This window comes from Takifugu flavidus, chromosome 21 (assembly GCF_003711565.1).
Source record: "Takifugu flavidus isolate HTHZ2018 chromosome 21, ASM371156v2, whole genome shotgun sequence".
Lineage (NCBI taxonomy): Eukaryota > Metazoa > Chordata > Actinopteri > Tetraodontiformes > Tetraodontidae > Takifugu > Takifugu flavidus.
In genome coordinates, this window is record NC_079540.1 from 1,753,705 (window position 1) to 1,778,853 (window position 25,149).

General features: G+C 44.3%; 1 protein-coding gene, 1 long non-coding RNA gene and 1 pseudogene across 3 annotated transcripts in view; 1 reads left to right on the forward strand and 2 right to left on the reverse strand.

Moving 5' to 3' along the window:
- Positions 1-3: 3 nt before the first annotated feature.
- Positions 4-3,897, reverse strand: LOC130518655 (uncharacterized). The gene is made up of 2 exons (XR_008948115.1): positions 3,759-3,897; positions 4-1,235 (listed from the first exon to the last, which is right to left on the reverse strand). It is a non-coding gene; the product is annotated as an uncharacterized LOC130518655 (long non-coding RNA).
- Positions 1,174-6,206, forward strand: LOC130518654 (G-protein coupled receptor 20-like; annotated as a pseudogene).
- A 1,091-nt stretch (positions 6,207-7,297) lies between these two features.
- Positions 7,298-25,149, reverse strand: part of LOC130518721 (solute carrier family 45 member 4-like) — a 29,981-nt gene continuing 12,129 nt past the window's right edge. For both annotated transcript variants that reach the window (XM_057021553.1, XM_057021554.1), the window contains 14 exons: positions 16,841-17,029; positions 14,902-15,081; positions 14,624-14,814; positions 14,353-14,539; positions 13,832-14,272; positions 12,990-13,261; positions 12,750-12,911; positions 12,566-12,665; positions 12,409-12,489; positions 12,195-12,325; positions 12,005-12,073; positions 11,749-11,903; positions 7,766-11,649; positions 7,298-7,696 (listed from right to left, as the gene is read on the reverse strand). In XM_057021553.1, the coding sequence (XP_056877533.1) occupies positions 11,478-11,649; positions 11,749-11,903; positions 12,005-12,073; positions 12,195-12,325; positions 12,409-12,489; positions 12,566-12,665; positions 12,750-12,911; positions 12,990-13,261; positions 13,832-14,272; positions 14,353-14,539; positions 14,624-14,814; positions 14,902-15,081; positions 16,841-17,029 (2,330 nt within the window). In that variant the 3' untranslated portion in view covers positions 7,298-7,696; positions 7,766-11,477. The remainder of the gene's footprint in view (positions 7,697-7,765; positions 11,650-11,748; positions 11,904-12,004; positions 12,074-12,194; positions 12,326-12,408; positions 12,490-12,565; positions 12,666-12,749; positions 12,912-12,989; positions 13,262-13,831; positions 14,273-14,352; positions 14,540-14,623; positions 14,815-14,901; positions 15,082-16,840; positions 17,030-25,149) is intronic.

The window sequence follows — 25,149 nt, forward strand, 5'->3', positions numbered from 1 at the left end:
GAATTGATAAAACATTAGAATTTAATAATACATTTAATTAATTAGAATTTAATTAGAATATTAAACCAAGCTTACAGAATATTACTATTGCTATGAAACAAACCAACATGTATACTGGAAAACACAATTGAATGCTAATCCAGGGTGGGAACATTTCTTGGACACCTAGTACATTCTGTATATATGCAAGGGAAAATTTATATTCTGCCAGAACATGGATTTCATGTAACTCAACGCACTTGATGCATTTATTTATTCTTAGAATGGCAGCAACAATCAATGACAGGAGTAAAACTAGAAATAATAGTCAGATAGACAAGTTTAAACAGGTTTCAATTAATTTTAGACGTCTTGTTTTGGTGACACTGTTTGACTTTAAATGTAAACTAGTAAAAATAGTTCCTGCACAGGCAGTATATCAGACCCAAATCCCTCTTAAGTATTAAAGTAGACATCCGTCCTCCCATTCCCGACACCGTTAAACAAAATAGAGCTCTGGAAACCTGTAAAAGAGTCAAATATTTAAATAAGCTGCAAAACATTCAGTTAAACATTATCCAGGCACCTAAAAGGATTACATGAAAGATAACTTCTTTGTTTCAAACCAGCTGCAGACGGCCTGAGTCATTAAGTTTGCGTGTTACGTTTAAAACATGCTTCCACAAACTCATGACTCCTGTGTTCTTTATGTTGCTGTAACGTGTGTGGCTTTACTTCATCTGGTTAGTTTCATCTTTGTGTGTGCATCTGCTCAGAATTTTTGAAGAGTGTGTTTGTTTGTAAATTGGATGAATTTTTTGAAATAAAAAAAAAGTCCATATATATATATTCCGGCATATTTGTCAAATCAACCCAGAAATCGTTTATATCACTATTATATATTATACTATTATATTACTATACTATTATACATTATATTTATGTCTGGTTCTTGCATCCCAGCACAAACAGGCTTGTGGAGGGAAAACAAGACACATATATGTTGGTTTTGTGTCTTTTTGGTGTGGGACCACCCTGGAAGCATCTGTGCATATCTCTAGCACCTCATTTCTGTTTTTTGGGAGCAGTTTTTACCTTTAATCTCCACTTATTGGAATATATATTATTTTTTGAATCCTTGTCTAAGCAGGTCTGTTCTGTGGTGTGTTTCAGTGTGACGAGGGGGGCAAAAGGATGAGTAGGAGGGGCCACTGTCCCATGGGTGCCTCCTGTCCCACCCAGAGGGACTCGGGTTCCTGCAGCAAAAAAGAGCAATGTGACATAGAAAGTACATCTGGGGGATTTGGAGACTTAGCTTGAGTTTAAGGAAACAAACCCTCAAACTCCAGAGCTGCTTGGTGGTTTTTAGGCTTCTGAAGGTAAGTTTAACTGATTCACTGATACTTTTTATGCTTGATTTTTGCTGATTTTCCACTAGAATCAGATTTTACACGAATCACTATCTGGCAGACACTGATTTCAGGAGGGATCAACAGGAACGTCGGATGTCTTAGCTGGATTTTACAGTTTACAATTGAAATCCAGACTGTCAGGACAAAGGTGCACATGTTTTTTGTAGATGACAAATCACTCGATTGTTTTTTTTAATCGTCCACAAGCCCAAAGATTAAAAAGGGCGGAATGATTGCGAGGCAGAACTGTGTAATCCAGGCCTCAGGCCATGTTTTATACAAGCGTCTGTGTGATGATGAAGAGTGGAAACACCTGCTTTGGCAGGACGTGCTAACAGTTAGAAGCTCATCCGTCTCTGGTGTTTAGAACTGCAGGGACAGTAGATCTGGCTCAAAGTGATGAATCTGTCACACAGTCTTTAATGATAAGCTGCACGTCTGTCCTTTAGGGACAGAAATCTTTGGTGTCTTGGTGCTAGTCAGTTTCCTCCTTCAGATTAACAATCATATTCATCATTGCCAAGTAACATTAAACCTTTTTCTTCTTTTCTTTTTGAATTCTCATTGGATTTCACTGTCATGAAACAGGTTATAAATGGTTAATTGTTCTGTTGTGTGTAAGTTTGAATAGTTCATTTACATTTTGCTCCTTTGTTATCCTCGTGTTCTTGTCCTTTCTTTGTTGTTTAGCCACCATGGTTGATTACCTGGTGCATCACTTCTATTCCTCCTCGGGTCTTTAAGTCCTCACATTCCATCCCGTGTTCCATCAGATGTTCCACTCTCACCATCTGTTCCACGAGTTCTTTGTGTTTCTTGTGTTTTAGTCTCTTTTTTTGACTTGGACTGAAAACTGTGGACTTTCTTTGGGGTATTTTTTCTTTTCTAATACTATTCTCGTCATTTTGTCGTCCTTGAACGAGCATGAATAGCAAATGTCTGGGCGGGAGTTCAGAAGACAAAGTTTCCTGCTTAAATCTTGAAACAGGGACTGAGTCTTCTCTTCAGCTTCACCAAAACCTTTATGGTCAACCGTTCCAAGGGCTGAAACGAGTGACGTTGAACAACTATTCCTAGGCTCAAAATCAATCTTCCTGCTCGGCAACTGAACCTTTCCATTAAATATCTGTCTCCCTGACGAACACCACCTACATTTTAGCGAAAGCCGTAGAAAAAGATGTCAAAACACGTCTTTAAAACATTTTATTTGATGACTAATGTGAAATTTAGACTATGCTGAAAGGTGTTTTTCCCAAGACAAACCAGTCTCGGACTATTTTTACTCTATTTTAGCTCTGCCTGGTTGAAAATCAGCAGAACTGATTCTAAATCTTCCTTTCCTTCAAACAGGATGAGTCACATTTGTCACATTTATGTAATTCTGACAGGACAGTTGGGTGTTAGCAGTGCGTTTCGCTGCACTGAGTGGTTTATTTTAATGAAATGTTTAAAGTATCAGAAGTGCTTCACACTTTTGACTTTGGGGACAGACCCTGGTATCCTGCTGTTTTTAATCAGATAGAACTGGATCTTCAAAAAGATCCCTGAATTTTAGGGCATGAGGAAAAGGTGTTATCCAAAAAAATGAAGTTAAAATACAACACTATGGTTTACCTCTCCTTGTGCCATTAACAACAATTTGACACAATGCAGCATACATTGTGTAAAATAAAATATAGTTTGTCCAGCTTCGAGTTCCCTTGAGACCCAGATGTCGACACATCCTTCTATTTCAATGGAGAACCTTCTCACCAACATCACCTCCACCCCAGAGCCGCTTCTGTACCTCTCAACTTCTGCCCAAGTCAACTGCAGTACCTGGGACCAGAGCTGGGGGGCGCCATATCTGCGGCGATTAGCCCACCTGGACGTTCAGCTGTATCAAGACTTCTATGCCGTGTGGGTTTCTCTCATGGTAAGATAAGACACGGCGCTGTGAGGAAGAGGAGGAGGAGGATGATGCTAAAAGCAGAACTGTGAGGATGAGGGCTCTGCTTTTATTGCACCTCCCTCTGTGGCAGGTGTGTAACTGCCTGATGCTGGTGGTCGGCGTGCTCCTCAACAGCCTGGCTCTCTACGTCTTCTGCGGCGCCTCCACGCCTTCCTCGGCCTCCGTGGTCTACACCATCAACCTTGCAGTGGCCGACCTGCTGGTGGCGCTGTCGTTGCCGGCTCGCATCGCTCTGTACCATAGTGGCGGGAGGTGCGAGGCGTGCTCCTACGTTCACACCTTCAGCTACTTCGTCAACATGTACTGCAGCATACTCTTCCTGACCAGGTGGGCGGAGCACTCTTTTTCGTCCTACTTCCATCGCACCGTCTCATCCTTCTGCCCCCCCCCCTCTCAGCATCTGTATAGATCGGTACCTGGCAGTTGTCCATGCGTCCGGTACGCTCCATCGGTGTCGGACCACAGGAACCGCCAAGTGTGTCAGCGCCGTAGTCTGGGTCATTGCAGTGGTGGTCACCTACTCTTTCCAGGTGAAGAGACAGGCTGGTTCCAGAGGACGAGGGTCTCCAGAATGTCTCGCCGTTAATGCTCCTGAACATGTAACAATTAGCTCTCAGAGTTTAAACACATTGTGCAGCAATTTAATTACTTACTTGTGTTAGCTAAAGTTTGATCTTTAACCTTTTAATCCCTGTGGGACCAAAAGAATTAGGTACATAATTATCCACCATAAACAGTAAAACAGGACAACATTTTTGACTGTTAAAAAGATTATTCACAAAACAAGTCCAAAGCAGAAATAAATGACTGTGTCTGATAAGTATCCGGTCATATTTGAATGATACCCAACATTCTATGGTTTATAACCCAGCAGATAAAAACTCCCTGCATTGTAACGGCCTTTTTAATATTCAGCAAAGGTGCAGAATTAGATGCATTAAATAGAGAAACTGGACTGTTGAGATGGTCAAACATGGTTGCTGTTGGCATCAGAACACCCCCAGAAGCTCTCAGATGGCTTTAAGTTGGTAGACCCCCCCCTCACACATCACGTCCCCTGAAGACCAACCAGTCCTTGAAAGGTGCTTGTTCTCTGCAGACCACGGCGCTGGGGTCCGGCTCCCTCTGCGTTCTCCTCCCCGCCCTCTTCTACCTCACCATCCTGGAGTTCCTCCTGCCCCTGCTGGCCGTGGTGGGCTTCACTCTGCGCCTCGCCTGTTTCCTGTCCACCAGCCACGGCTTGATGCCCCAGCAGAGCCGGGCCAGGAGGGCTCGGGCCGTCAGGCTGCTGGCCGCCGTCCTGGTGATCTTCACCATCTGCTTCACACGTTCCACATCCGGCAGGTGCTGGCTTACCTCCGCTTCAAAGCGCTGGGGGAGGGGCCAGGTGAGGGGGCGGGGCACGTCCTGGCATATCACATCACAGTGACCCTGAGCAGCCTGAACAGCTGCCTGGATCCGGTGGTGTACTGCTTTGTGACGGACAGCTTCAAGAGAGTGTGGCGAGCCAGGAGGAGGGGGGCCAGGGAGGAAGGGGTTGAGGGGAGTGGGCGGGACGAGAAGAGGAAACTAATGAAGAAATGTTCGGGGACGGCGCTGGCTATCGCTCACAGTGTGGCCACACTTAGCTTTCCCAGCCCTCCCCCCGCTGTTGTTAGTCTGGAAGGATCCATGAAAAGGCAACAGTTGGACCTGGAATAACCGAGACTGTCAACCGAGAACATTTTCACCCTGACAAAATAAGACCACGTCCTGTAAAGTTGTTTTTAAACCAACAACTTCAAGTATGAAATTAGGATATGGTGAAAAACAAATTAAATATAAGTAAATGGAGTCATAATAGTCAAAGATTTCTTAAGATGTGGGAATCTGCTCTGCATTGAATGGATGTTTGGGGGTCAGCGCTGCCACCTCACAGCAAGAAGGTTCAGCATCCGAGTCCCCTGGGGGCCAGGGGCCTTTTTTGGTGCAGTTTGCATGTTTTCTTTGGGTACTCCGGTTTCCTGCCACAGTCCAAACACGATTGTGGACTAGGTAAACTGGTGACTCTCTCCAGACCTTACGTGGGAATGTTTTTGTATATGTCTGAGTTGGTCACTTGTCCACCTGACACGACCCCAGCATGGAAGACAGCATGTGAAAAGGGAGGGATTTGTGGTTTACCATTAACATACATTATACTGCCTCAGCACTATTGTTTTTTGCTGTATTTCCATTTCTCATTGGATCTTTTGTTCATTTGTTGTCATGTGTTTTTCTGTCTGTTCTGCAGTAATAAGCTATTTTTTTAAAACCACTGCAAATAAATATTGAAGTGCAGATACTGTTAAATAAGTAAAGACAGGAAAACCAGAATATAAACATAGTGTAAAAACTTGAAAGGTCGAGTTCATGTCTGAAGGATTTCAGGATATCGCCCAGACTGTGAGACTATGTGGTTCCGTTGGACCGCCGCTAGGGGGCAATGTCTCAACAGAAAACACGGTGCAGGACCTCCTATACAAGAATAGAAGTATATACTGTATATATATATATAAATAACAATACACATTCATATTAATGTGACAGTTCCGTCTGTCTTACTATTTTATTCTATTTATTTTTATTTTACAAATTTCCACCTTGTATTTTATCTAATTATTCATTGTTCCTCAACATCTGTAATTTCATATTTGAGGTTTAATTTAATAAAATAATCTAAATTATTGCTTTTACCAGTTTTTTTAATCTAATTAGTTGATATCATCATTGTACAGTTTTATCCTGAATCCTTACATGCCTCGATTAGATTCCATCAATTTCACATTGGTAGTTTAAGCATTAAAATGAGAACACGCCGTAAAAGTGACATCGAACATAGTCAAAGACACGGTCCTGCGGTCGCATGATGAGTCTGGGTTAACAAAAATGCACACGGTCTAGTTGCAGTTTCTGCCTCTGCTTCCTCTGCAAACACAGGAGAACTGCAATCGTGTGTGTGAAACCAGACCTGCCGAATTCAGCAGCAGTCTGGTCAGATGACATCGTCAGGCGAGCACGTGACACAGGCGGGATTTTTATGCTATATATACACTGCTCAAAAAAAAGGAACAGAGTATAGCAACTCTGTTAATCAGAGTATAGCAACCTATCAGTCAAACCTCTGGGATATTGATCTGGTCATTTAAGTAGCAGAGGGGGTTGTTCATCAGTTTCTGCTGCTTTGTTGTTAATGAAATCAACAACAGGATCATCAGAGGGGCAACAATGAGCATCAGAGGGGCAACAATGAGACGGCCCCAAAACAGGAAGGGCTTTCCAGGTTGAGGCCACTGGTTCTTTTTTCCCATCCTCATCTCTTTTGGCTGATTTTTTACTGACTGACGTTCTACTGCTGTAGTTCTTCATTTGGCTTGGATCAACATCTCTGTTGATAGCATGGTGCAATACCTGGACACTACAGAGGTTGCACAAGTAGTCCATCTCCTCCAGGATGGCCGTACTGTTGCAAGAAGGTTTGCATTAGGAGCCCCGACGTTGTCAGGCATGCGTACAAGCACGTGGGGGCCACACAAACTACTGAGAATCATTTGAGTTGCTACAATAACATTGACAAAATGGACCAGTCTGCTGCATCATGTATTCACTTTCATTTTGGGCTCTTTGATTTCCTCCCTCTATGGGGTGATCATTTTCATTTCTATCAAATTATGTGGCATCATTTTGTTACTAATACATCACCTACTTTTTATCAGGAAAGATATTCAAGGTCATATCCCCCCCCCCCCCCCCCCCCCCCCCGTTTAGATCTGTTGTGTTTTCGAAGTGTTCCTCTAATTTCTTTGAGCAGTGTACGTGTGTGTGTGTGTGTGTGTGTATGTGGTTTCTATGTGAGGATGATGACCTCTCCACCCATAACACCAGCATGAATGATGGATGCTGGGTTTTGTGAGCCATAAATAAAGAAATGAGTCACTTTGGGTTTACTTCTGAATAGATTTTAAAGGTGTGTTTCATACAGTGTTCATCCAGAGTCCTACATATGAAGGCTCAAGCGTATATATATATATATACAGAACAGAGAGATTTATACAGTCTTTATATAGAAAACAAAACTACTAACAAAAATAATCATCTTTTTTATAGCAGCAAAAAGAAAAACTAAAAGTAGCATATATATTTACATCTTTTTTCTCAAATATCAAGGCATAATATACTTTATATAGTACACTTTCCCATTCTTTAAGTATTCTTCTGCTTTAAACTGTGTGAAGATCAGAGTATATGGGTATTATTTTCTCTTGTTGTTAACACTCACTAGTTGAAGAGGCAGAGGCACCCTCCCAGCACGCACACACACACACACACACACACTCTCACACACACACACACACACACACACACACACACACACACACACACACACACACACACACACACACACACACACACCACACACACACACACGTGCCTGTACAGAGTCTGACCAGGCTGGACTAACTGCATGGTGGCCACGTCATCAGACAAGTGCCGACGCCACATTTACTCTGTGATCGGGGCGGTGGAGCCAACATGGCCGCCACTGAAAAAGTGCAAAGGCCAAACTCTCGAGCGCGTCTCTGCCTCCATAAAACCGGATCAAATAAAAGACTCGTCAGATTGAAACACCAGAACTGTAAAGACTAGTATATACGATGTGATATTTGCAGCTCTTCATTCCAGAGTTGTAAACTAGGTCATTCCAAAGAACGAGAACCAAAAACATGGTGAGATGAAACACACAACGGACTCTTTTCTTTAGGTGTCTGCTGCTGACTTAAAGTATGGTCTGTGTCCGCGACAGCGAACCCAACAGCTTCACGTGAAACTAAGTGAACGGTGAAACAAAGTGAACGGCGAAACTAAGTGAACGGTGGCATTCATCGACAACAAAATGTCCAACAAAAATAAATATCCACAGTCATTTTTCTCTCATCTGCAATGTACTTCTAAGATGTCTTAATGTGCAAGTTCTGTGCAATGTCAGACCGCCTCCGTCCTCCTTTCCCAGCATCAAAACAAAAGTGATTTCAGCTGAAATCACTTCACATTCATCGACTTGTTTCTGCAAAATAAAAGAGATGGAATCAAAGGTAAGAACTCAATCTCCCAGCAGGCATCGCTGTCGTCTGAACATTCCGGAGTCTGTGCTTTTGGGGGAAAAATAAAATAAAAAAAGGCTTGGGAGATTTAGAGAACAATAAATTAAAATCAAAGAATTGTCACTGCATTGGAACAGAAACGCTCAAGTTGCACTTCAAGTAATCACGGTCGGAGTGTCGCTCGTGATCGCACACATCTTTCCTTTTTTTCTTAATACCATCTCAGCATCTTTCACTTTCTGGACAACCAAAGAGATGTGTGAATTCTATCATATTCCCATGCTTTCTAAGAGTGCAGGGACTCAGACTGAGCCTGGAGCTTCAGCTGAGAGAGTAAAAGTTCGACATATTCAACATAAAGACACAAACATCCAGCCATGCATTAGAAAGCACATCCCTGACCTAAAAAGACGACAAAGAGTTTGAGTATTTTGTACAGAGTCATACTTTGGTGTTCTGTGCATGCATATTTGCTGACCTCCATGCAAAAACTTCCCAAAACTCTTTTTTTAAATGGTATTTTCTTCAACTCTAAATATTGTACTGCCGCGATGCTCACAGGAAGGATTTTTGTTTTCTACCATCTTTAATTTCTACCCCGGCACCAAAGCGAGAGCGGGGTCACCTCGCAAAGAGAAGAAACAATCTCGCTGCGCTAACCTGGCTCTTACTGAAAGTACCTGAAATCAGGTGTCTTAGAAGGGAGCTTTCAAAAACATTTAATTAATAACTTAACCAAACTCCACACTACCAGATCTCTATTAAAACTAAAACTAACTTCTCCTCAAAATTATAGATTTCATCAGTAAATAAGCTTGCTACAATTACTGAAAAATGGCCCAAAGTCATAAAAACCCTCACTTCCTGTCCTCTCTCGATGGCACAGAGGCCGTTACAGTAACAAAGAGGAGCTGCTTTGTCACATCATCAAAATAAAATTCTTTTAATAGCTTTCTAAATACTTCTAATTGACCCTCATCTGCTGCTCACACATTACAAATTTACTCTGCACTCATTTTGTCTCATTATGCACAATTAAACGGTCTCCTCATCATGTCTGGATGTTAAAAGGTCAAAGCTAGGCTCAACTCCACACTTTTACTTCCTCCCCACGTTGCCTTCGTCGTCCTGATGAAACTGCAGCCAGGGCAGATTCCAGGAGACACGGTGCAACATTTAGGGGCCGTGTGTGAAGGGAAGTGTCACATGCCTGTCAGACGACACATGAAAGTGCAGAAATTGGACATTTCTTAATGCTTGCGCTGGGGTTTGGTCATGTGGGGTCTGTGGTCTGATGTTAGAGAACAGACTTGGAACAGGAAACTACAATCTAAAGATTCCCCTGCTGCTTACTTGCTACACCTCGGCTAATAGATCAACACTTCAAATGTCAAAAAATCAAATAAAAATTGGTTTCCAAGGCCTGCTGGGATCCGGCCATCTGACGCACCTCGTGGTCAGGAGCCAAGCTTACAAGAAAGAAACACTACTGACTCGGCTCAACGGGAGACTCCGTCACCATGACAGTTATTAGTAGGAGACTTTGACAACTTGATCTAAATTTTCATTTTTCTAAATTCTATCCAATAAGGAGTCTACAGGCACGGTGGAAAAGGTCACTGTAGTTTAAATGCTAAGCTTATCAGACTCCTGGGTTGCATTCATGACAGCACAATTGTAAACAATCTGCATCAAACCTAAACACTGATTATAATTCAAAAAGGAAACATTTCTCCAGTTAGTTTCATCTGCGCATCTTGACCTACATCCAATCTGTCCACATCACAGGGAAGAAACCAAGGAGGAGGAGAAATCCTCAGGTCATTTGTAGCGAATGCCTCAAAAACTAGAAGGATTTTCCTTTCCTCCACTTGTTCCCCCTCTTTCAGAATAAAGGTTACTTAAAATAACTTCAAAAGTCAATCCTCTAATATTCCATTGACCTGTTGCAGACAATTCCAGCTGCTAGTATCTAAGAAATTCTGTCATTCTTGTAAAGAAAGACAGGGGAAAAAAATCACAAAGTCAAGCAACCTTTTCAGTGTCAGTGCTACACTTTCCCATCAGCCATCGCGCTCAGTTATTGACAATTGCACTAATAGTTTCCAGAAACAAAAATTTAAAAAAAAATAAAGAAAGAAAGAGCTTGTCTTCAGCTTGGTTTCTTGGTGAATTTGTTAAAGAAAGGTTTCATTCTGGGCCCTCCATCAATCAGGATAATAGTGATTGCATTTCAATGCCCTGAATACTGTCCGACCCGAGACCAAAGCAGGCCCGCACGAGAAGGAGGGCTATCAAAATCAAAATAACAGCAAAAAAATAGAACAATTAAAACCGATTTAGGACCTCGTGGTGAGTCACGTTCCCAAGAAATCTGATTTCAGGTTGAAGAAATGAATCTCGAGAGTCTTAAAGCTACTGTCACAGTGTGGTGCAAAGGTCCTACACCGCATCTCTGGAGACACACACACACACACGCACACACACACACAAAATCATCCATCACGTCTCCATGGAGGCTATTTCCACTGCGAGGAAGAACAATTTTCAGCATTTTGAATGATTGCAGCTTAATTGACTCGTGTTCATCAACAGCTTTCATTATTCAGGTGTTGGGTTGAGGAAGAGGCGTCCTTGTACGTGATTTGTGTGTGTGAGTCCCCTGAAGTATCCCGTCCAGGCAGCTGCTCATTAGCACCCCCTAGAGGCCCTGAGTTACAGAGACAACCTCTCCTTGACCTCACATGCAGTGAATTATTCACTTCTGAACGGCCCATCAAAAGTCTATAAGGGTTGATTGGAAGGAATTTAGTGCCAGCAGGAAGTCCTCCAGGGCAGAACTTGCATTGTTTCTTTGTCACGGTTGATGAGACATCAAAGATGCGCCGACCAGTCCAATGTCCCTCTTTTGTGTCCGTAGACAAGCTTAATAAGGATGGCAGCACATGTCAACAATAGTTTCAAGATTTTGAGATTTGAAATCCTCTGCAGCATTCTGTCAACTCATCCATCCATTTACAGCGCTGACTCGCTCTCTGTGTGACAGGAAGTTGTTGTAGACGTGGCTTTGCCCTCCCTGGTGAGCTTCAGGAAGCTGGGTTTTTCTATCGTCACAGCCACTTCGTTGCCGATGGGATTTCCCAGCGTCAAGGCCCGTTTTTCAGAAGTTTTGGCGGAGTCTCCCTCTCTGTCAACACACATTATTCAGAAAAAATATTCTCAAATCACTTATAGGAAAGGAGCAAACAAATGTAACTAGTGTGTAGAGAGTAGACGCCTTTCTCACTGGCTGTTTGGAGTAGGGTAAATAACCAGGAAGCAGGCAGTGAAAAAGCCAAGGAGGGCGCCCCCGGAGGCCACCATGGGAATCACACGGACACTTCCAACAGCTTTGACCACTGTACCGAGGGCAGAAGCTACCAGGATCTGACTGATGTACACCTGCAAATTTAGACATTATGATATAGCAAGAGAGCTGCCGTGATAGATTTCAGCATGCATACGATGCTGCAATAATTCAATTAACCATCACAGAGACTCACTTGACAGGAGAGGATCGCACAGTCGATGCCAAAGCCTCTGCGGGAGTTCCCTGGACTGTGCTGGATGTACTGGAGGAGGAATTAAAAATAACAGGTCCTGTCTTTGTGCTGCCTCAACTTTAGGAATCCACTTGCTTGTGTTACAAGCACAAAAACTCAAACTAGGATGAAAGCAATAATGTGTCTGTACCTCTTTCATTTCGTGATACTGTCCCAGCAGAGCATAAGGACAGTAGGAGATACTCATGGAGATGATGCCCATGGTGCTTATCATCACCATGGCAACATAGACGTTAGGGAACATCGCCATGACAGCAGTTCCTTTGAAGGGGAATCAAGACAAATTGTTACCAATCTACTTTTCTGACTCGTTGGGGGTGGCACAACAATGCTGCGGCTCGTACCGATTGAAAATCCAAGCGTTCCCATGATGTAGATGACCTTGATGCTCAGGTCAAAGTTGTCCAAGTACTTCTGAAGTATGGCTGAAAAATAAAAATTGGACAATTAAATGCCTCAAATTGTTGTGATTGAGTGCCACCCCGTGGTTTTGTGCCCTACCCGAGCATGTAGCAGCAGTCATGGCGTATATAACCAGCCCCCAGCATCCCATCTGAACTCCTCTGTGATAATTTTCCAAAAGGGTAGAATTGGAAGGAGCCTGAGGAAGATAAAGAGAATCAGAGATAGAGCTGAAGAAATGACAGGAGGGTGTCAGAACAATAAAGGGCTTGGATTTCCGTACAATAGGATCTCCGTGGTAGATGACCTGGCCCATGAAATCCGTGAAGAAGACGGCCTCAGCGATGATGGAGAACCAAGTGAGCAGGTGACAGACGCACAGACGCATCAGCTCTGAGGGCATCTTCAGCATGGAGAGCCACAGCAGCTGTACAGTGGTCTCCACCTAACAGAGAGGGAATGAGCTGGCATCCTAACAAACGAGACTGATGCATCATGGGAGCAAACTGCTCTGGACCCTCACCTCTCCCTCTTCGCTCTCCGTGTCCCCGCTGGAGGAGTTAGTGTTTCCGCTGCGGTGTCTGTTCCTCCGTCTGCTGCTCCGCCTGTGTCTGGCCTCCACGTCGTAAAGGTCATTCATGCTGCGCGACGGCTTGATGAGCAAGGCGGCGTTAGCGCGGCGGTAGCGGTAACGGTGGCTTCCAACTCGCCCGTAGTAGGAGAAAGTGCAGGAAGGCTGGCGGTAGAAAGTGTGGCGGTGGCGTGAGTGCCGGATGGGGGCTCCTGTACTGGCAGCTGGAATAGAGCAGAACAGGTCAGGAAACCAAACATGAGGTTAAACCAGGCATGGGCAAGCTACGGCCCGGGGGCCACACGCGGCCCGTTAAACGTTTTAATCCGGCCCGCCAAACTTGAAAAATTAAATGAATAAACCTTGTTAATGTTATATTTTCACTGCAATTCTGGTGTTTTCCCACTAGAAAAAAGACAGTCAGGAGGAGAGTGATGGTGATATCCTGAAGGATAACAGAACTTTCAGTGCTTTAAAATAGAAATGGTTACTAATTTTTTTTAAAAAGGCACATTTTATTCATTTGATTTTAAGTGTTTTAAGACTCATTCCAAAGTCAGATATTTTGTTGTAATGCTTCTCTTCATTTTCATTTGAAATTAAAGCACATGTTTTCTCCATATCCCAAGATGTGTATTTTTTCTCCAATGAGGTGAGGTTACCAAAGCACTCCATCCATCCATCTGCTCCTGGTCCGGCCCCTTTGTCAAATGTTAGAACCCATTGTGGCCCACGAATCAAAATGTTTGCCCACCCCTGGGTTAAACTGTAAAGGCTAAATCGAGCACACTGACCTTTGACCATTCCGGCCCGATGCGCCTGTCCCTTAGAACTCAGCCGATTATCCCCGAGTCTGTTTTCGATGGTCAGTTCCCCGTTCAGCCGCCGCTGTTCGTTGACCTGGTTGTTCAGCAGAGCCTCTTGGCCGTCGTCGCTCTCCATTTCTTTTAAGAAAGCCGACAGGCGGGAAACTCTGGAGACGGGCGCGTTGCCCTGGTGGTTCTTCATCTGCAGGAGGTCACTGCTTCCCGTGCTGCTGCTGCGCCTGATGCGGCCGGCGTGTGCCGGAGGACCGGTGTGGTTTAGGTCGAAGGAGGAGGCGACGGGAGGAGAACCGTGATAGGGGGAGAGGCGCTCGGCGAAGATGGAAGGCTCCAGGTGGCACAGGAACAAGGCATCGTGTTCCAGGTGATCTAGGGTGGCGTCTGCCATGGCGAGAACGCTATCGCTTTTACCTGAGGAAAAACATGAAGGGAGACACTTTAGAGGCAGAGCAGAAGCAGAGAGAATAACACCGTAATATTACTACACGTACTTCTCACAAGATCCACCTCCAGGTAGTCCATGTCCATATCTCCATGCTCTGAATGGTCATCTCCATAGGGATCATAGATTTCATACGTCTCCATCGTGTCATCCTCTCCGATCAGTTCCAGCTTTGGTGCAAGAAGCCCAGTTCGCCCATTGGTGGGTGGTGGTAGGTTGGTGCGACCCGGGCTGTCCTGGATGAAGAGTAACATGATGATTGGTAAAACAGAACAAACTAAGCAAAAAATGGTCCCTTTAAATTGACAGTGGTGCCGCACCTGTTCTGTCCTGTCATTCTGGGGTAAATACTGCTCCTCTTCGATGCTGAGCAGGTGCAGAATCACGGAGATAGAGAAGAGGACCGCGGCAAAGAAGAACAGGATTTGCTCCTGAGACTGGAACGCTGTTCCGAGGAAGGTGTGTGTCCAGTCCAGACCTCCGAGAGCATAACCGACGGCGCCTCCAAGACCTGTGTATGAAAAAGAAAAACACCGTAGGTTCCTGCCGCACGTTAAATCCTGCAGAACCTAAACTGGTTGGGAAGGCGGAGCTATACCTGCTGAGGCGGCGTGAATGTTCAGCGCCATGTCCTGTTCTTCGGTGTCTGCCACGTCTAGCAGGTACGCTCTTATGGGTCCCTCGGATGCGTCCGCGCAGAAGTCCAACACCACCACACCCAGCACACTAAGGATGATTCCTATTGGTTGTTTCCCCGGCTGGTCGCCCATGGACAGACCTGAGAGTCAGGGGAATGAAAGAATGAGTTTCAGTCACGAGATTTTGTGTTCCGATCATCCCCAACGCTCATTTTTTCTGCACATTCAGAAAATGCCTCTAGTGGCGTTTGGGGATTGGTCAAATATAATCCCTCATGGGTGGTGGGAGCTCAGTCTGTAGTGGACTGGGGAGGGTCCTCGGTTCGAGCCCCAGTGCCAAAACACCTTCAGAGCACTGCTGATGTACCTTTGAGCAAGGTACTCAACCCACAGATGCTCACAGGCGATTAACTGGCGACTCCTCCAGGGCTGCCACCCGCCTTCGCTCACATGTGCACCCTCCCTGTGACGCCAAAAGGGATAAAGCGGTCGAGAAGACGAGATGAGATGAGAGATGAGATCATCCTGCATGTCAACAATAAACAGCTGTATATGATCTGCATGTGATCAGTAGCTGGTATGTATGTAACACATATGGGTCACTGCGCCTCACCCATAATGCTTCACATGATGTGTGTCACATAAGATCTCTGCCGCCCAGCAGGGCCAGAGATTGATGACAACACAGCGGCGCCAAGCTCTGGTAACCATTGTGTGTGTGAGAAACGACATGGCACACAGCGTGACACAGCATGACCCACAAAAGTACAACAAATAACATCGGGGAGGCAAACAGTTGTGGAAGAAAGAGCAAAGTGTGTGAATGTGCGAATGTGACAATGGGTCAATGCTACGCACTACTCCGACGGACAGACAGGAAGTGAACTGTGATTGGTGGAAAGAGGGAGGCAAACAGGAAGCATTTCCCTGTGAACTGGCTGCTCCTGTGTTCCCATGTTAAAACACACACACACACACACACACACACACACACACAATCCTTCACAAAGTGCTGGCCTGCCTAGAAAAGAATGAATACGCAACAATAAGGAACGATACCAAACCTGCTGATTGAAAACTGATCTTTTTATTTATAACTCATTGGTAATGTATTTCAAAGTGCTATTTTAAAACACACAGAAGCCTGATCTGAACCCAGCAGAGGGCTGCACCTTGTTTTGGGATTTCAAGACAACACCAAGATGGACGTGGAAAATAACAGATTTGTGTCCTCATAAATGGCGGATAATAACCCTACCATATAATCATAATTATCCGACTTGCCTTAATGAACAACCAGCATCCAATAGCATGTTAGCGTGCAGCTCCAGGTAATAAATTGCTGAGTGGAAACGCCCCCCAGGCTGGACCTAAATTCAGAATGTGGATACTATAGCGTGAAAGCAGTTTCACCGAAGAGCCAGCCAATGGAAAAAGGCTTTCAACTGAGAATAGAAGCTTGTCAGTTCTGAATTGAGGGCTGCTGATAAATTAAATCACACTCACCATTATGACATTTGAGTGGAAGGTAGAGTAATCTGACAACCCGCCTTACATGACTGTCATCTACTGTATATGTATGCATATAGGAAGAAGGGGTCAATGCAAAATATCACTACATATATGTCACTAGCTACCCAAGAGATCAATACCTGGGAGGCGTGATGGACCAGTGATCAATTAGTTTGATGGGATTAGATACATATGCCCTTGGACTGACAGCTGAATGATGTAATAAGAGTTGTAACATGAGAAGGACAACGCTCGAGGACAGAGATTCATTCTGAAGACACCTTTAGTTCTTGAGAAAATAGTTTAGGGTTACCAGTTTAGGGTAAAATAGTGCTGGGTAAAACCAGTTTAGGTTTGAGTCCTCATAGAATATTAAATAAGACTTGCCTATCAGCGAGCCATTCAGAAACAAAGCCACTCCCATCAGCGTTCCCACACAGAGGGCCAGGATGAAGGGTCTCCTCCTGCCCCATGGCAGAGTGCAGCGATCGCTGGCTGAACCAATCAGAGGGGTGAATATGAGACCGAGGACTGGACTGAGGAACCAGGTCAGGCTGTGATACTGCTCCGGAAGACCTGCACGCAGAGACAGATTAGGATGAGAGCAGGAAAATGCATTAAACGGGAACCCTGGCGTTTTTTCTGTGTGCCGCCAGGGGGCGCACGCCGCACTCAAAATCGATTTAGTGTGTTGTTTGTTTGGGATTTTAACAGTTTTATGTTGTTATAATATGAACATTCTGTCAATAATATTTTAAAAACGTCATCAACACAAATAGTCTCCTGTGAGCAGAATCAACTTGGCTAATGGAGGTCATTACTCAATTTTAATGAACAATTCATATAATCAGATTCATTAAACTCAAAAAACTGGAAATAAATGTTCGTCAGACATTACAACCCAACGTTGTTCAATGAAATTAATGACAATTAAATGGTATCTTTATGTGGCTTGATTATTTTATTGGGATGTTTTTATGACATCGACTTTCCACTGAGGGAGACCAGGTGAGGACTTGCACGACAGGTTCCTGCATGAAATAAGCCCCAAAATAGCACAATAGATGATGGTTCATCCTTCTGAAAACCATCTGCAACACCTTCTAAATCATATGTACACACCTGTCATTGAAATGATCTGGGATAGATTAACAACAGACACGCACGCACACACACACACACACACACAAACACAAGGTCATTCAGCTTTTTACGAGGTTCCCATGGGAAGAATCTATTTTAAATTTGAATTTCTGATTGAGAGAAAGGGAGATTTAGGGAAAATGTGGATTTAGTTGCAGAACCAGACTGTAGATGATAGTGGGTGAGACGACTACAATCAGATCCTTTATTACTCTCATGCATCAGAGAGAACGAAAAAGAGATGGAAAACAGGAAAAAGAGCAGAGACCATAAGATGGCAGTTAATTCAGTTTGGGGGCTTAATCGTTTAAAATGCACTTTTAGTCCTAATAAGGCGATCAATACCAACGTTTTGGAGTTTGCCAATGCAGCTGGAGCATGAGCACCAGCCTACTGCCACTGTACATCCTGTAGGGCATCAATCAACACACTCCCCTGATCTACATGGGTAGATCTCCCATTTGCTCCTGACACAATGAGCAAACACCAAACTTTCATTCCATTACAACCCAATACCAAAAATTACATTTATTTTTATATATCATCACATTTCTGGAGCTTCAGCTCAAGCTTGATTATTTTTTTGTATACAGTGACCAGTCTCTTATCTCTTAAGTTATCCAGCTTAAATCACTCTGATGATTCATTCCTAGGCAGAGCTCCTTTCTGAGAACAGGATCCACCGGTCCCGTCTTTTAAAACATGAATCAGCACATAAGCACATTAGCCAATTATCTGGGCTAATATTTAAATTGGTAGGTGTCATCTTTGTTGATGCACCTGTAGCCGTGAAATAGCTTCTGGGCGACTTTTGTTTTTTTCTGTATTCATCTACAGGTATCGCCACCTTCATAGTTGTATACTGATCTATTGACTTCCGACCCCACTGACCCACTCAACTCTACTGGCAGTTTATTCTAATTAATATAATTAATTTTTTTTCCCGAAACTCTACCTATTCTCTCCTCTACCTGTCCTCCTCCCTCTCCTGTCTCTCTCTACCCAGCCCCACCATCAGCAGGATGGTCCCCCTACATGAGCCTGGTCCTGCTCAAGGTTTCTTCCTGTTAAAGGGGAGTTTTTCCTTGCCACTGTTGCTTGTTGGGGGTCAGGCCCTGGGATTCTGGAAAGCACCTAGAAACAATTTTAATTGTAACAGACGCTATATAAATAAAGACTGATTGAAAATCTACAAAAATAAGAGAAACGGTCAGGCTCTGCTTTGTCCCCATTGTCCCGCACGCAACTTCTCTGGAATAGGCCATAAACAACAATTGACCCCTGTTGCCCCGACAACCAGGTCTTGGGAATGGTGTCCCAGTGCAGACTCCATCACCTTGACTTCCTGACTCCTAATATGGCCGTGTCAGTCACACTGAGCTTCCTGTAGCGGGATTTCCACACACACACACACACACACACATACACACATACATACACACACACACACACTCAGACAAATTGTACATAAATATACCTGCGAAAATTAGTTGTCTGCAGACAACAATGCATGTTTAAACAGTGACGCAGCCATAAAGGAGGCGACAGAGCAGGAGACAGAAATCTGTCTGCAGATTTGTCAACATCAAAACAGGAAAACAGTTTCTAGTAAACAGTCCCCTCCAACACACACACACACACACACACACACACACACACACACAAGCCTGTAAATAATAACATGACTCTGTTCCCACACATAAAAACACAGACTCAACTACTAAAATAAAACACATGCACCTATATGCATGTGCATGTGCATGTACATGCCCGCAAAACAATACCGAGAGAACAGAAACCCAGGAAGTATGTCAGACAGAGAAAAAGAAATAAGTGGAGAGCAAGAGAGTGGGAAAAACAGAAAGAAAGAGTGTGAGAACTGATCAAGATCAAAGAAATTCAGAAAGGAGGGAGGGAGAAATAAAAATGGAGAAGAGGACAAAGCAGGGAGGAAGCAGGGGAACTATGGAGAACCGGAAGGGAGAGATGGAAAAAAAGATGGAAAGACCAACACAAAAGTCTCATCAAGGTGACAGCTGTCTTCAGGCCGGTGACTGATGGTGGGAAAGAAAAATGTACAATCTGCTTCATCACCAAAGCATGCGCACGCAGACACACACACACACACACACACACACACACACACACAGAGGCTCAGGCTCAATATGTGACTGTTGGAAGACAGAGTGGCTATTCATCAACTGCTGTGCAGCCATTGTGAGAGTGTGTGTGTGTGTGTGTGTGTGTACCTGTACAAAGAAACGCAAAACTAAAAATGTACAGTCACCCTGCAGGGGCGTTTTTGCCTTATTGTCTTTCGTGGCAGCAGCAGAAAACACATCTATAATCATTAATTCACCGTTACTGTACTTTTAGAAATAATCGTCACCCTCTGTTTCCTCTTTGAAACTTCCAGCTCTGTTTACATGAATACTCCTCATACCTAAGCTGCACACAGACCTCTCCTTGTTTTCATGGAATTCTGAGGAACAACAATCACTCTATGGGTGAAGCGCAATGACGCTCGGATAAAAATACTTCTTATGCTGTCTGTGTTTTGCTGCAAGCAAAAACACGTCCAGTTCATGATACTCTGACCCTGATAACGCACTTAACACCTTTGTGTGGTGGAACGGCGTTGCTGCCTGGCTGCTCCCTCCTCAGCCAAAATACACTCGCTTCAGTGCTCAGAAGATTAATTTACGATTGTGAACATTTACACAAGAGGAGGACGTTATTTGTTCCCGTCCAGAGGAGGTGGAGGATACTCCCATTTTGGTGACTGTACAATAACATGAATCCATTATTATTACGCATTATTTATTGATTTGGTTCATTTTTACATATATCTTTTGAAATTGCCGGAACACTGAGCTGTGGGAAGAGAACAGAGCCACATCCGGAAAGTCTGGATTCATGACTTTTTTTTTCCTATGATGAAACACCTGATTTCCCTTCTCAGGGATGGGAACTCAGTCCCTCGGGGATCTGCGTCGAATTCAGCCCACAGTCATGTCGCGCCGGTTGTGTTGCCGATGCGAAGCCATGAGGCGACCGCCATTAACATCACCGCAGCGCAGCGGTTACCTTTGATTGGAGATTAAATCTTGATAACTTGATGAGGAGGAACCACATATGAGTCCTTTCTAATGTTGGTGATTGAGATTTGTGTAGTCAAAGTCTTTCAACAGCCTCAATGTGAATAATAAAATGCAAAGTGTGCATATAATACACACAAGTGCACGTAACATCCTACACTTTCCTCTGCGCAACATGGAAATTTAATGACAAACAAGAAACCACTTCAAAATCCATCTTGGAGACCGTGATCGATTATTTTAGCAGCTTTGTGCTTAAAGGTGAGAATTGTAGGCTAATATTTAGCCATTTTTGTCTTTATCGAGGCACCACCGACAGAATCACATAAGCTTAAATGTGTTGGGGTTATTTCTTGTTTGTATCAGTACTTTGAGAACTTCCTGTGCCGCTGCCTCTGGCTTTTACACTTCAGCTCTCCTAGACTTAACAATGTTGTCGCTTGCTTCTGTCTCGTTTTTCCCCTCCCACCCACACAATAACCCGAATATCTTCTCCCCTTCAGCTATAAACTCTGAACCGAAATCAAACAGTCAGTTGTTTTTATGACAAACATCAGACTCTTTCTCTCACTTCTCTGCCCCCCCCCATTCCGTCTCCACAACACACTGAACAATTCCTTCATATCCTGCGCTAGCGTGAGAAAACGACAAGAAAAATGACAAGTGCCCCCGAAAAACAGCCCGAGAAATGGTGTGAAAGTGAGAGTGGGGGGGGGGGTCGCGATGGGAGAAAGTGGGCAGGCAGGAAGGAAGGAGGGAGAGAGACAGAGGAAAGGAAAAGAGGAAGCAGGTGTTTTGAATAAACAAAACAAGTGAAAATGAGTCAGGTGCTGCATTCGGAGAGGAGAAAAGGCGGAAAAAAGCAGCAGATGGATTTCTGAAATATTAACATTGTTACTTTATATTATTGATAACCATCTATGGATGGGGACTTGCAAAACTAACAGCTACAGGCACGAGTTCTTTTAGTAGCTTTAAAAAAAGAGGGGAAATTCTCATACAAGCAGCATAAAACTACAGTGAGCTGGGTCAAAGGTTACGCACGGTCAAACTGATCCTCCTGTTAAAACTATCCGTCCAATAGTGACTTTAGATGTATGAAAATGACGCAGCTATAAAAACAGATAATTTTATAAATAAAAAAAGGTAGCAGACTGTCGGCCGCCCACAGTGTTCCTGGGGAGGGCAGAGTAGACCAATGCTCAGAGACTGATTCATGGCTCTTGAGGCAGGAGTGGGCGAGGACAAGTGCAGACACAGAGTCCACGTGCTGCACAGCCGCAGTCATTAGCTAAGTGCCGAGTGTTGGCGGGGGGTGAAGAACTGCATTTCCTCTGTACATTTCTGCATTGATTCTGACAGGCTGGTGTCATCAGCTGAACGCTGAATCATGCTGTTGCGCTCCTAGGTCCCGTATGGACGTTTGTGTATCATTTTGACATAAAATGTGTTTTACGACCACTTGACCTTGACCTCTGACCTCCAGTCTGCAGGGGCATGTCTCATGTGCTGCTGAAAATTAGTTAGCTTCTGTGTGTACAGAAGGTCAACGTCATCCCTTCCAGGCATTCTGTACACACAGATAAGGGCTAATGCGCGGCCGACCGTGCTGGAGCGAAAACCGGTTTTAGAGCCATCGATTCAGCACATTGCTCACGAAGCAGGCCAGCTGTTATCCGCCGAATCCGTGCGCGAGAGGCTGCTTACATTGGCGCCAACTGGTCCCATCTATGAAAAAAAGGTGGCACTGATAGTGTGTGAAGTCAACACACACACGCCTCGGCCGTTACATAACATCACTGCGGTAAAGATGCGGAAAGGAGGGAGAGAGCAATACAGAGACGTACAAGCAAGCTGTGAGCTAGTATGAATATTCGGTTATGTTGATTTCTTACCTTTACAACCACGGGCGAGCGACGTGGGTGGGGGTGGGGGTTTGTCTGAGTTTGACTGACCTATTAGATGCAGGACACTCCAGCTCGCATCACTGACACTGACGGCAGGTTTAGCACCAAGCCGGTGGCTGTAAATGTCAGTAAGGTAAATCCAGCGCACTGCGTCAGCGTATGGTGCGTTCAGGTGTTCAGTATGGTGCAAGTTGTGTTCACTGAACCTCATCGGTCAACAATTGCTTTGGTTTGTGTGTTGCTTTGGCTCATCATCGTCGGGAGCAGCGCGATCGGCCTGGAGCCAACAACGCCGGTGACAAGCATTTTTTCTCCGCCGCAGTATTTTGATTATCAAAAGTTGACACACTTCCTTCGACCTCTTCCGACTGTCGCGCGCAGAGAGCGGACGTAAATTTACTCTGAGGTGGAACTTTATCGCTGCTTCCTGCAGCTTTAGGAGTCCGCGCAGGCATCATTTTCAGAGTTTCCTCCTTGTTTCTTTCAGCGTGTTGAAAATCTCATCGTGTGCCTCACCTGCGTCTACCCTAAAACTGCAGCTGACATGGTCAGACAGCCTATTTACTACACACAATCTGCCACACGCATGCTTTAAATTTACGACTAGTCGCATCTTTCAAAATATGTGTTTTCCCATGCTTTGTGCTTTGTCATCACCTGGGAGCTCAGCGGTGGCTTTATACCTCCACAGAGGGGGGGAGGAGGGAACAATGTGCTGACAAACAAATACACATGTGCATGCATGCAGGCACACTCCTGCATTCCTCACATACCCTCTATTAATAGCACAAATGATCATATTTTTCTTTTGTTAACACAAATAATGGTTCTTTTGTCCTTTCCTGAGGGAACTATACTCACATGGACTTCCAATAACCTTCCAATAACCCCGTTTTTTTTACATCTTTGTGTCCATTTGATGTTTTTAGTTAAAATTTGTGTCTTGAACCTATCGTATGCAACATTTCCTCCATCTCTGTCCTTTACCTAGATTGTGCTGTGGCTGAGATTACTGCGATTAGTCACTGTGTTCCCTCCTCTCTCTCTCTGTAAGGTCATCTGCTAGCCAACATGATAGGATCATTCAGTGGATTAGGGTGCACGGCACACAGTGCATGATGTGCAGAAATGTATCGGTGCTCAGTTACGCACGGAGCTAAAACGCTGATGTAGCACATTGATCGGGTCCATGCAGTCAGATTACAAATCAACGATGCTGGATTTGACTGGCGATCAGAGCAGAATACTACAGAGTCACACCACATGCACCGCTGGGCCACAGCGTGCACAGCTGGATTTGGATATGTGGACAATTTCGAGGTTTCCCTCAGAAGTTCTTGAATACAAGTAATAAGTACAGCGACAAGCGTATTTACTACAGATAGGTCATCCCAACATTTACCAGAAGAAAAGGATTGGATTTAAGATGAGAGCCCAAGGAGCTAGCTAGATTTTTCTTGAAAATAAGCCTGAGCTCCTGGGCCTAAACACAATCTTCTAGTTTTTCTAAAAACACAATTCAATTTTGTGATTTGAAACAATAGTAATTTAAATGAGCCATCTTGATCAGGCTGATCCTTTCACTGGTGTAGCCAGAGAGGTCCCGTTAAGGGTCTAAACACTGATATGGTGAACTGAAACAGCAGAACCTGAATGAACAGGTTGACAGTGAGAGAAATCTCTAAGCAAAGCCAGGATGGTCTCCAAAGAAGGCAGGCTGTTCCACTCCTAGGGACCGGACCATTGGAAATACAGGTGCAGATCATCTAAGTTAATTCCTTATTTAAGAATAAATAAGGACAGGCTAGATGGGATTGTTAAGCAAACACACGTTAAAAATGAGTTCTGTCACGTTATTCTGAAAGACACCACACCCACATCTGCCCTCGTGAGAACTTCTCCTGCTCTTTGTTTAACTCTTGTAATTTTCTTCGTGTGAACCCCCCCCAAAAATGTCACCATCACACATTCCTCCTTGCATGTTCCGTGAGAGGCAGAACAAAACAAGAAGCGAAAAAATTCACACAAGCTGAAGCTGGAAGGCAGACATGAAAATACAGTGTGATCAAATACTCAGGGGCAAAAACCTGCGAGAACCTGGTGATTTAGGTTTAGAAAGAGTGATGATGACATAGGTGAAAAGGGATTATATATAAATATCCCTCACTCCTGGGTGGTTAGGTGTGTGTGTGTGTGTGTGTGTGTGTGTGTGTGTGTGTGTGTGTGTGTTTTTAAGGGGGTGGGGTGCAGGGTGAGTGACTTCTGCTGGGGGCTCAAAGAACAGGACAGAAACAAGCTCTGGGTTTTCTCCCTACAAGGTTTTGTAATGAAGGACTTTATCCTGACTTTGCATTGGGTAAATATGGCCTCCGTGACCAAACGGTGTGTGCTGTGACGGATGGACACACACGCATGCACGTTTCCCTTTCACAGAGCTAAATAGTTGGATTCCAAGCCAATTCCAGCCTTTACAGTCAGTCGAGCCTGCCGCGTGTTGTATGCGTCTGTTTTTAAGAAGATGGTGTTGGTGTTTGTTGTGATGGTAAAA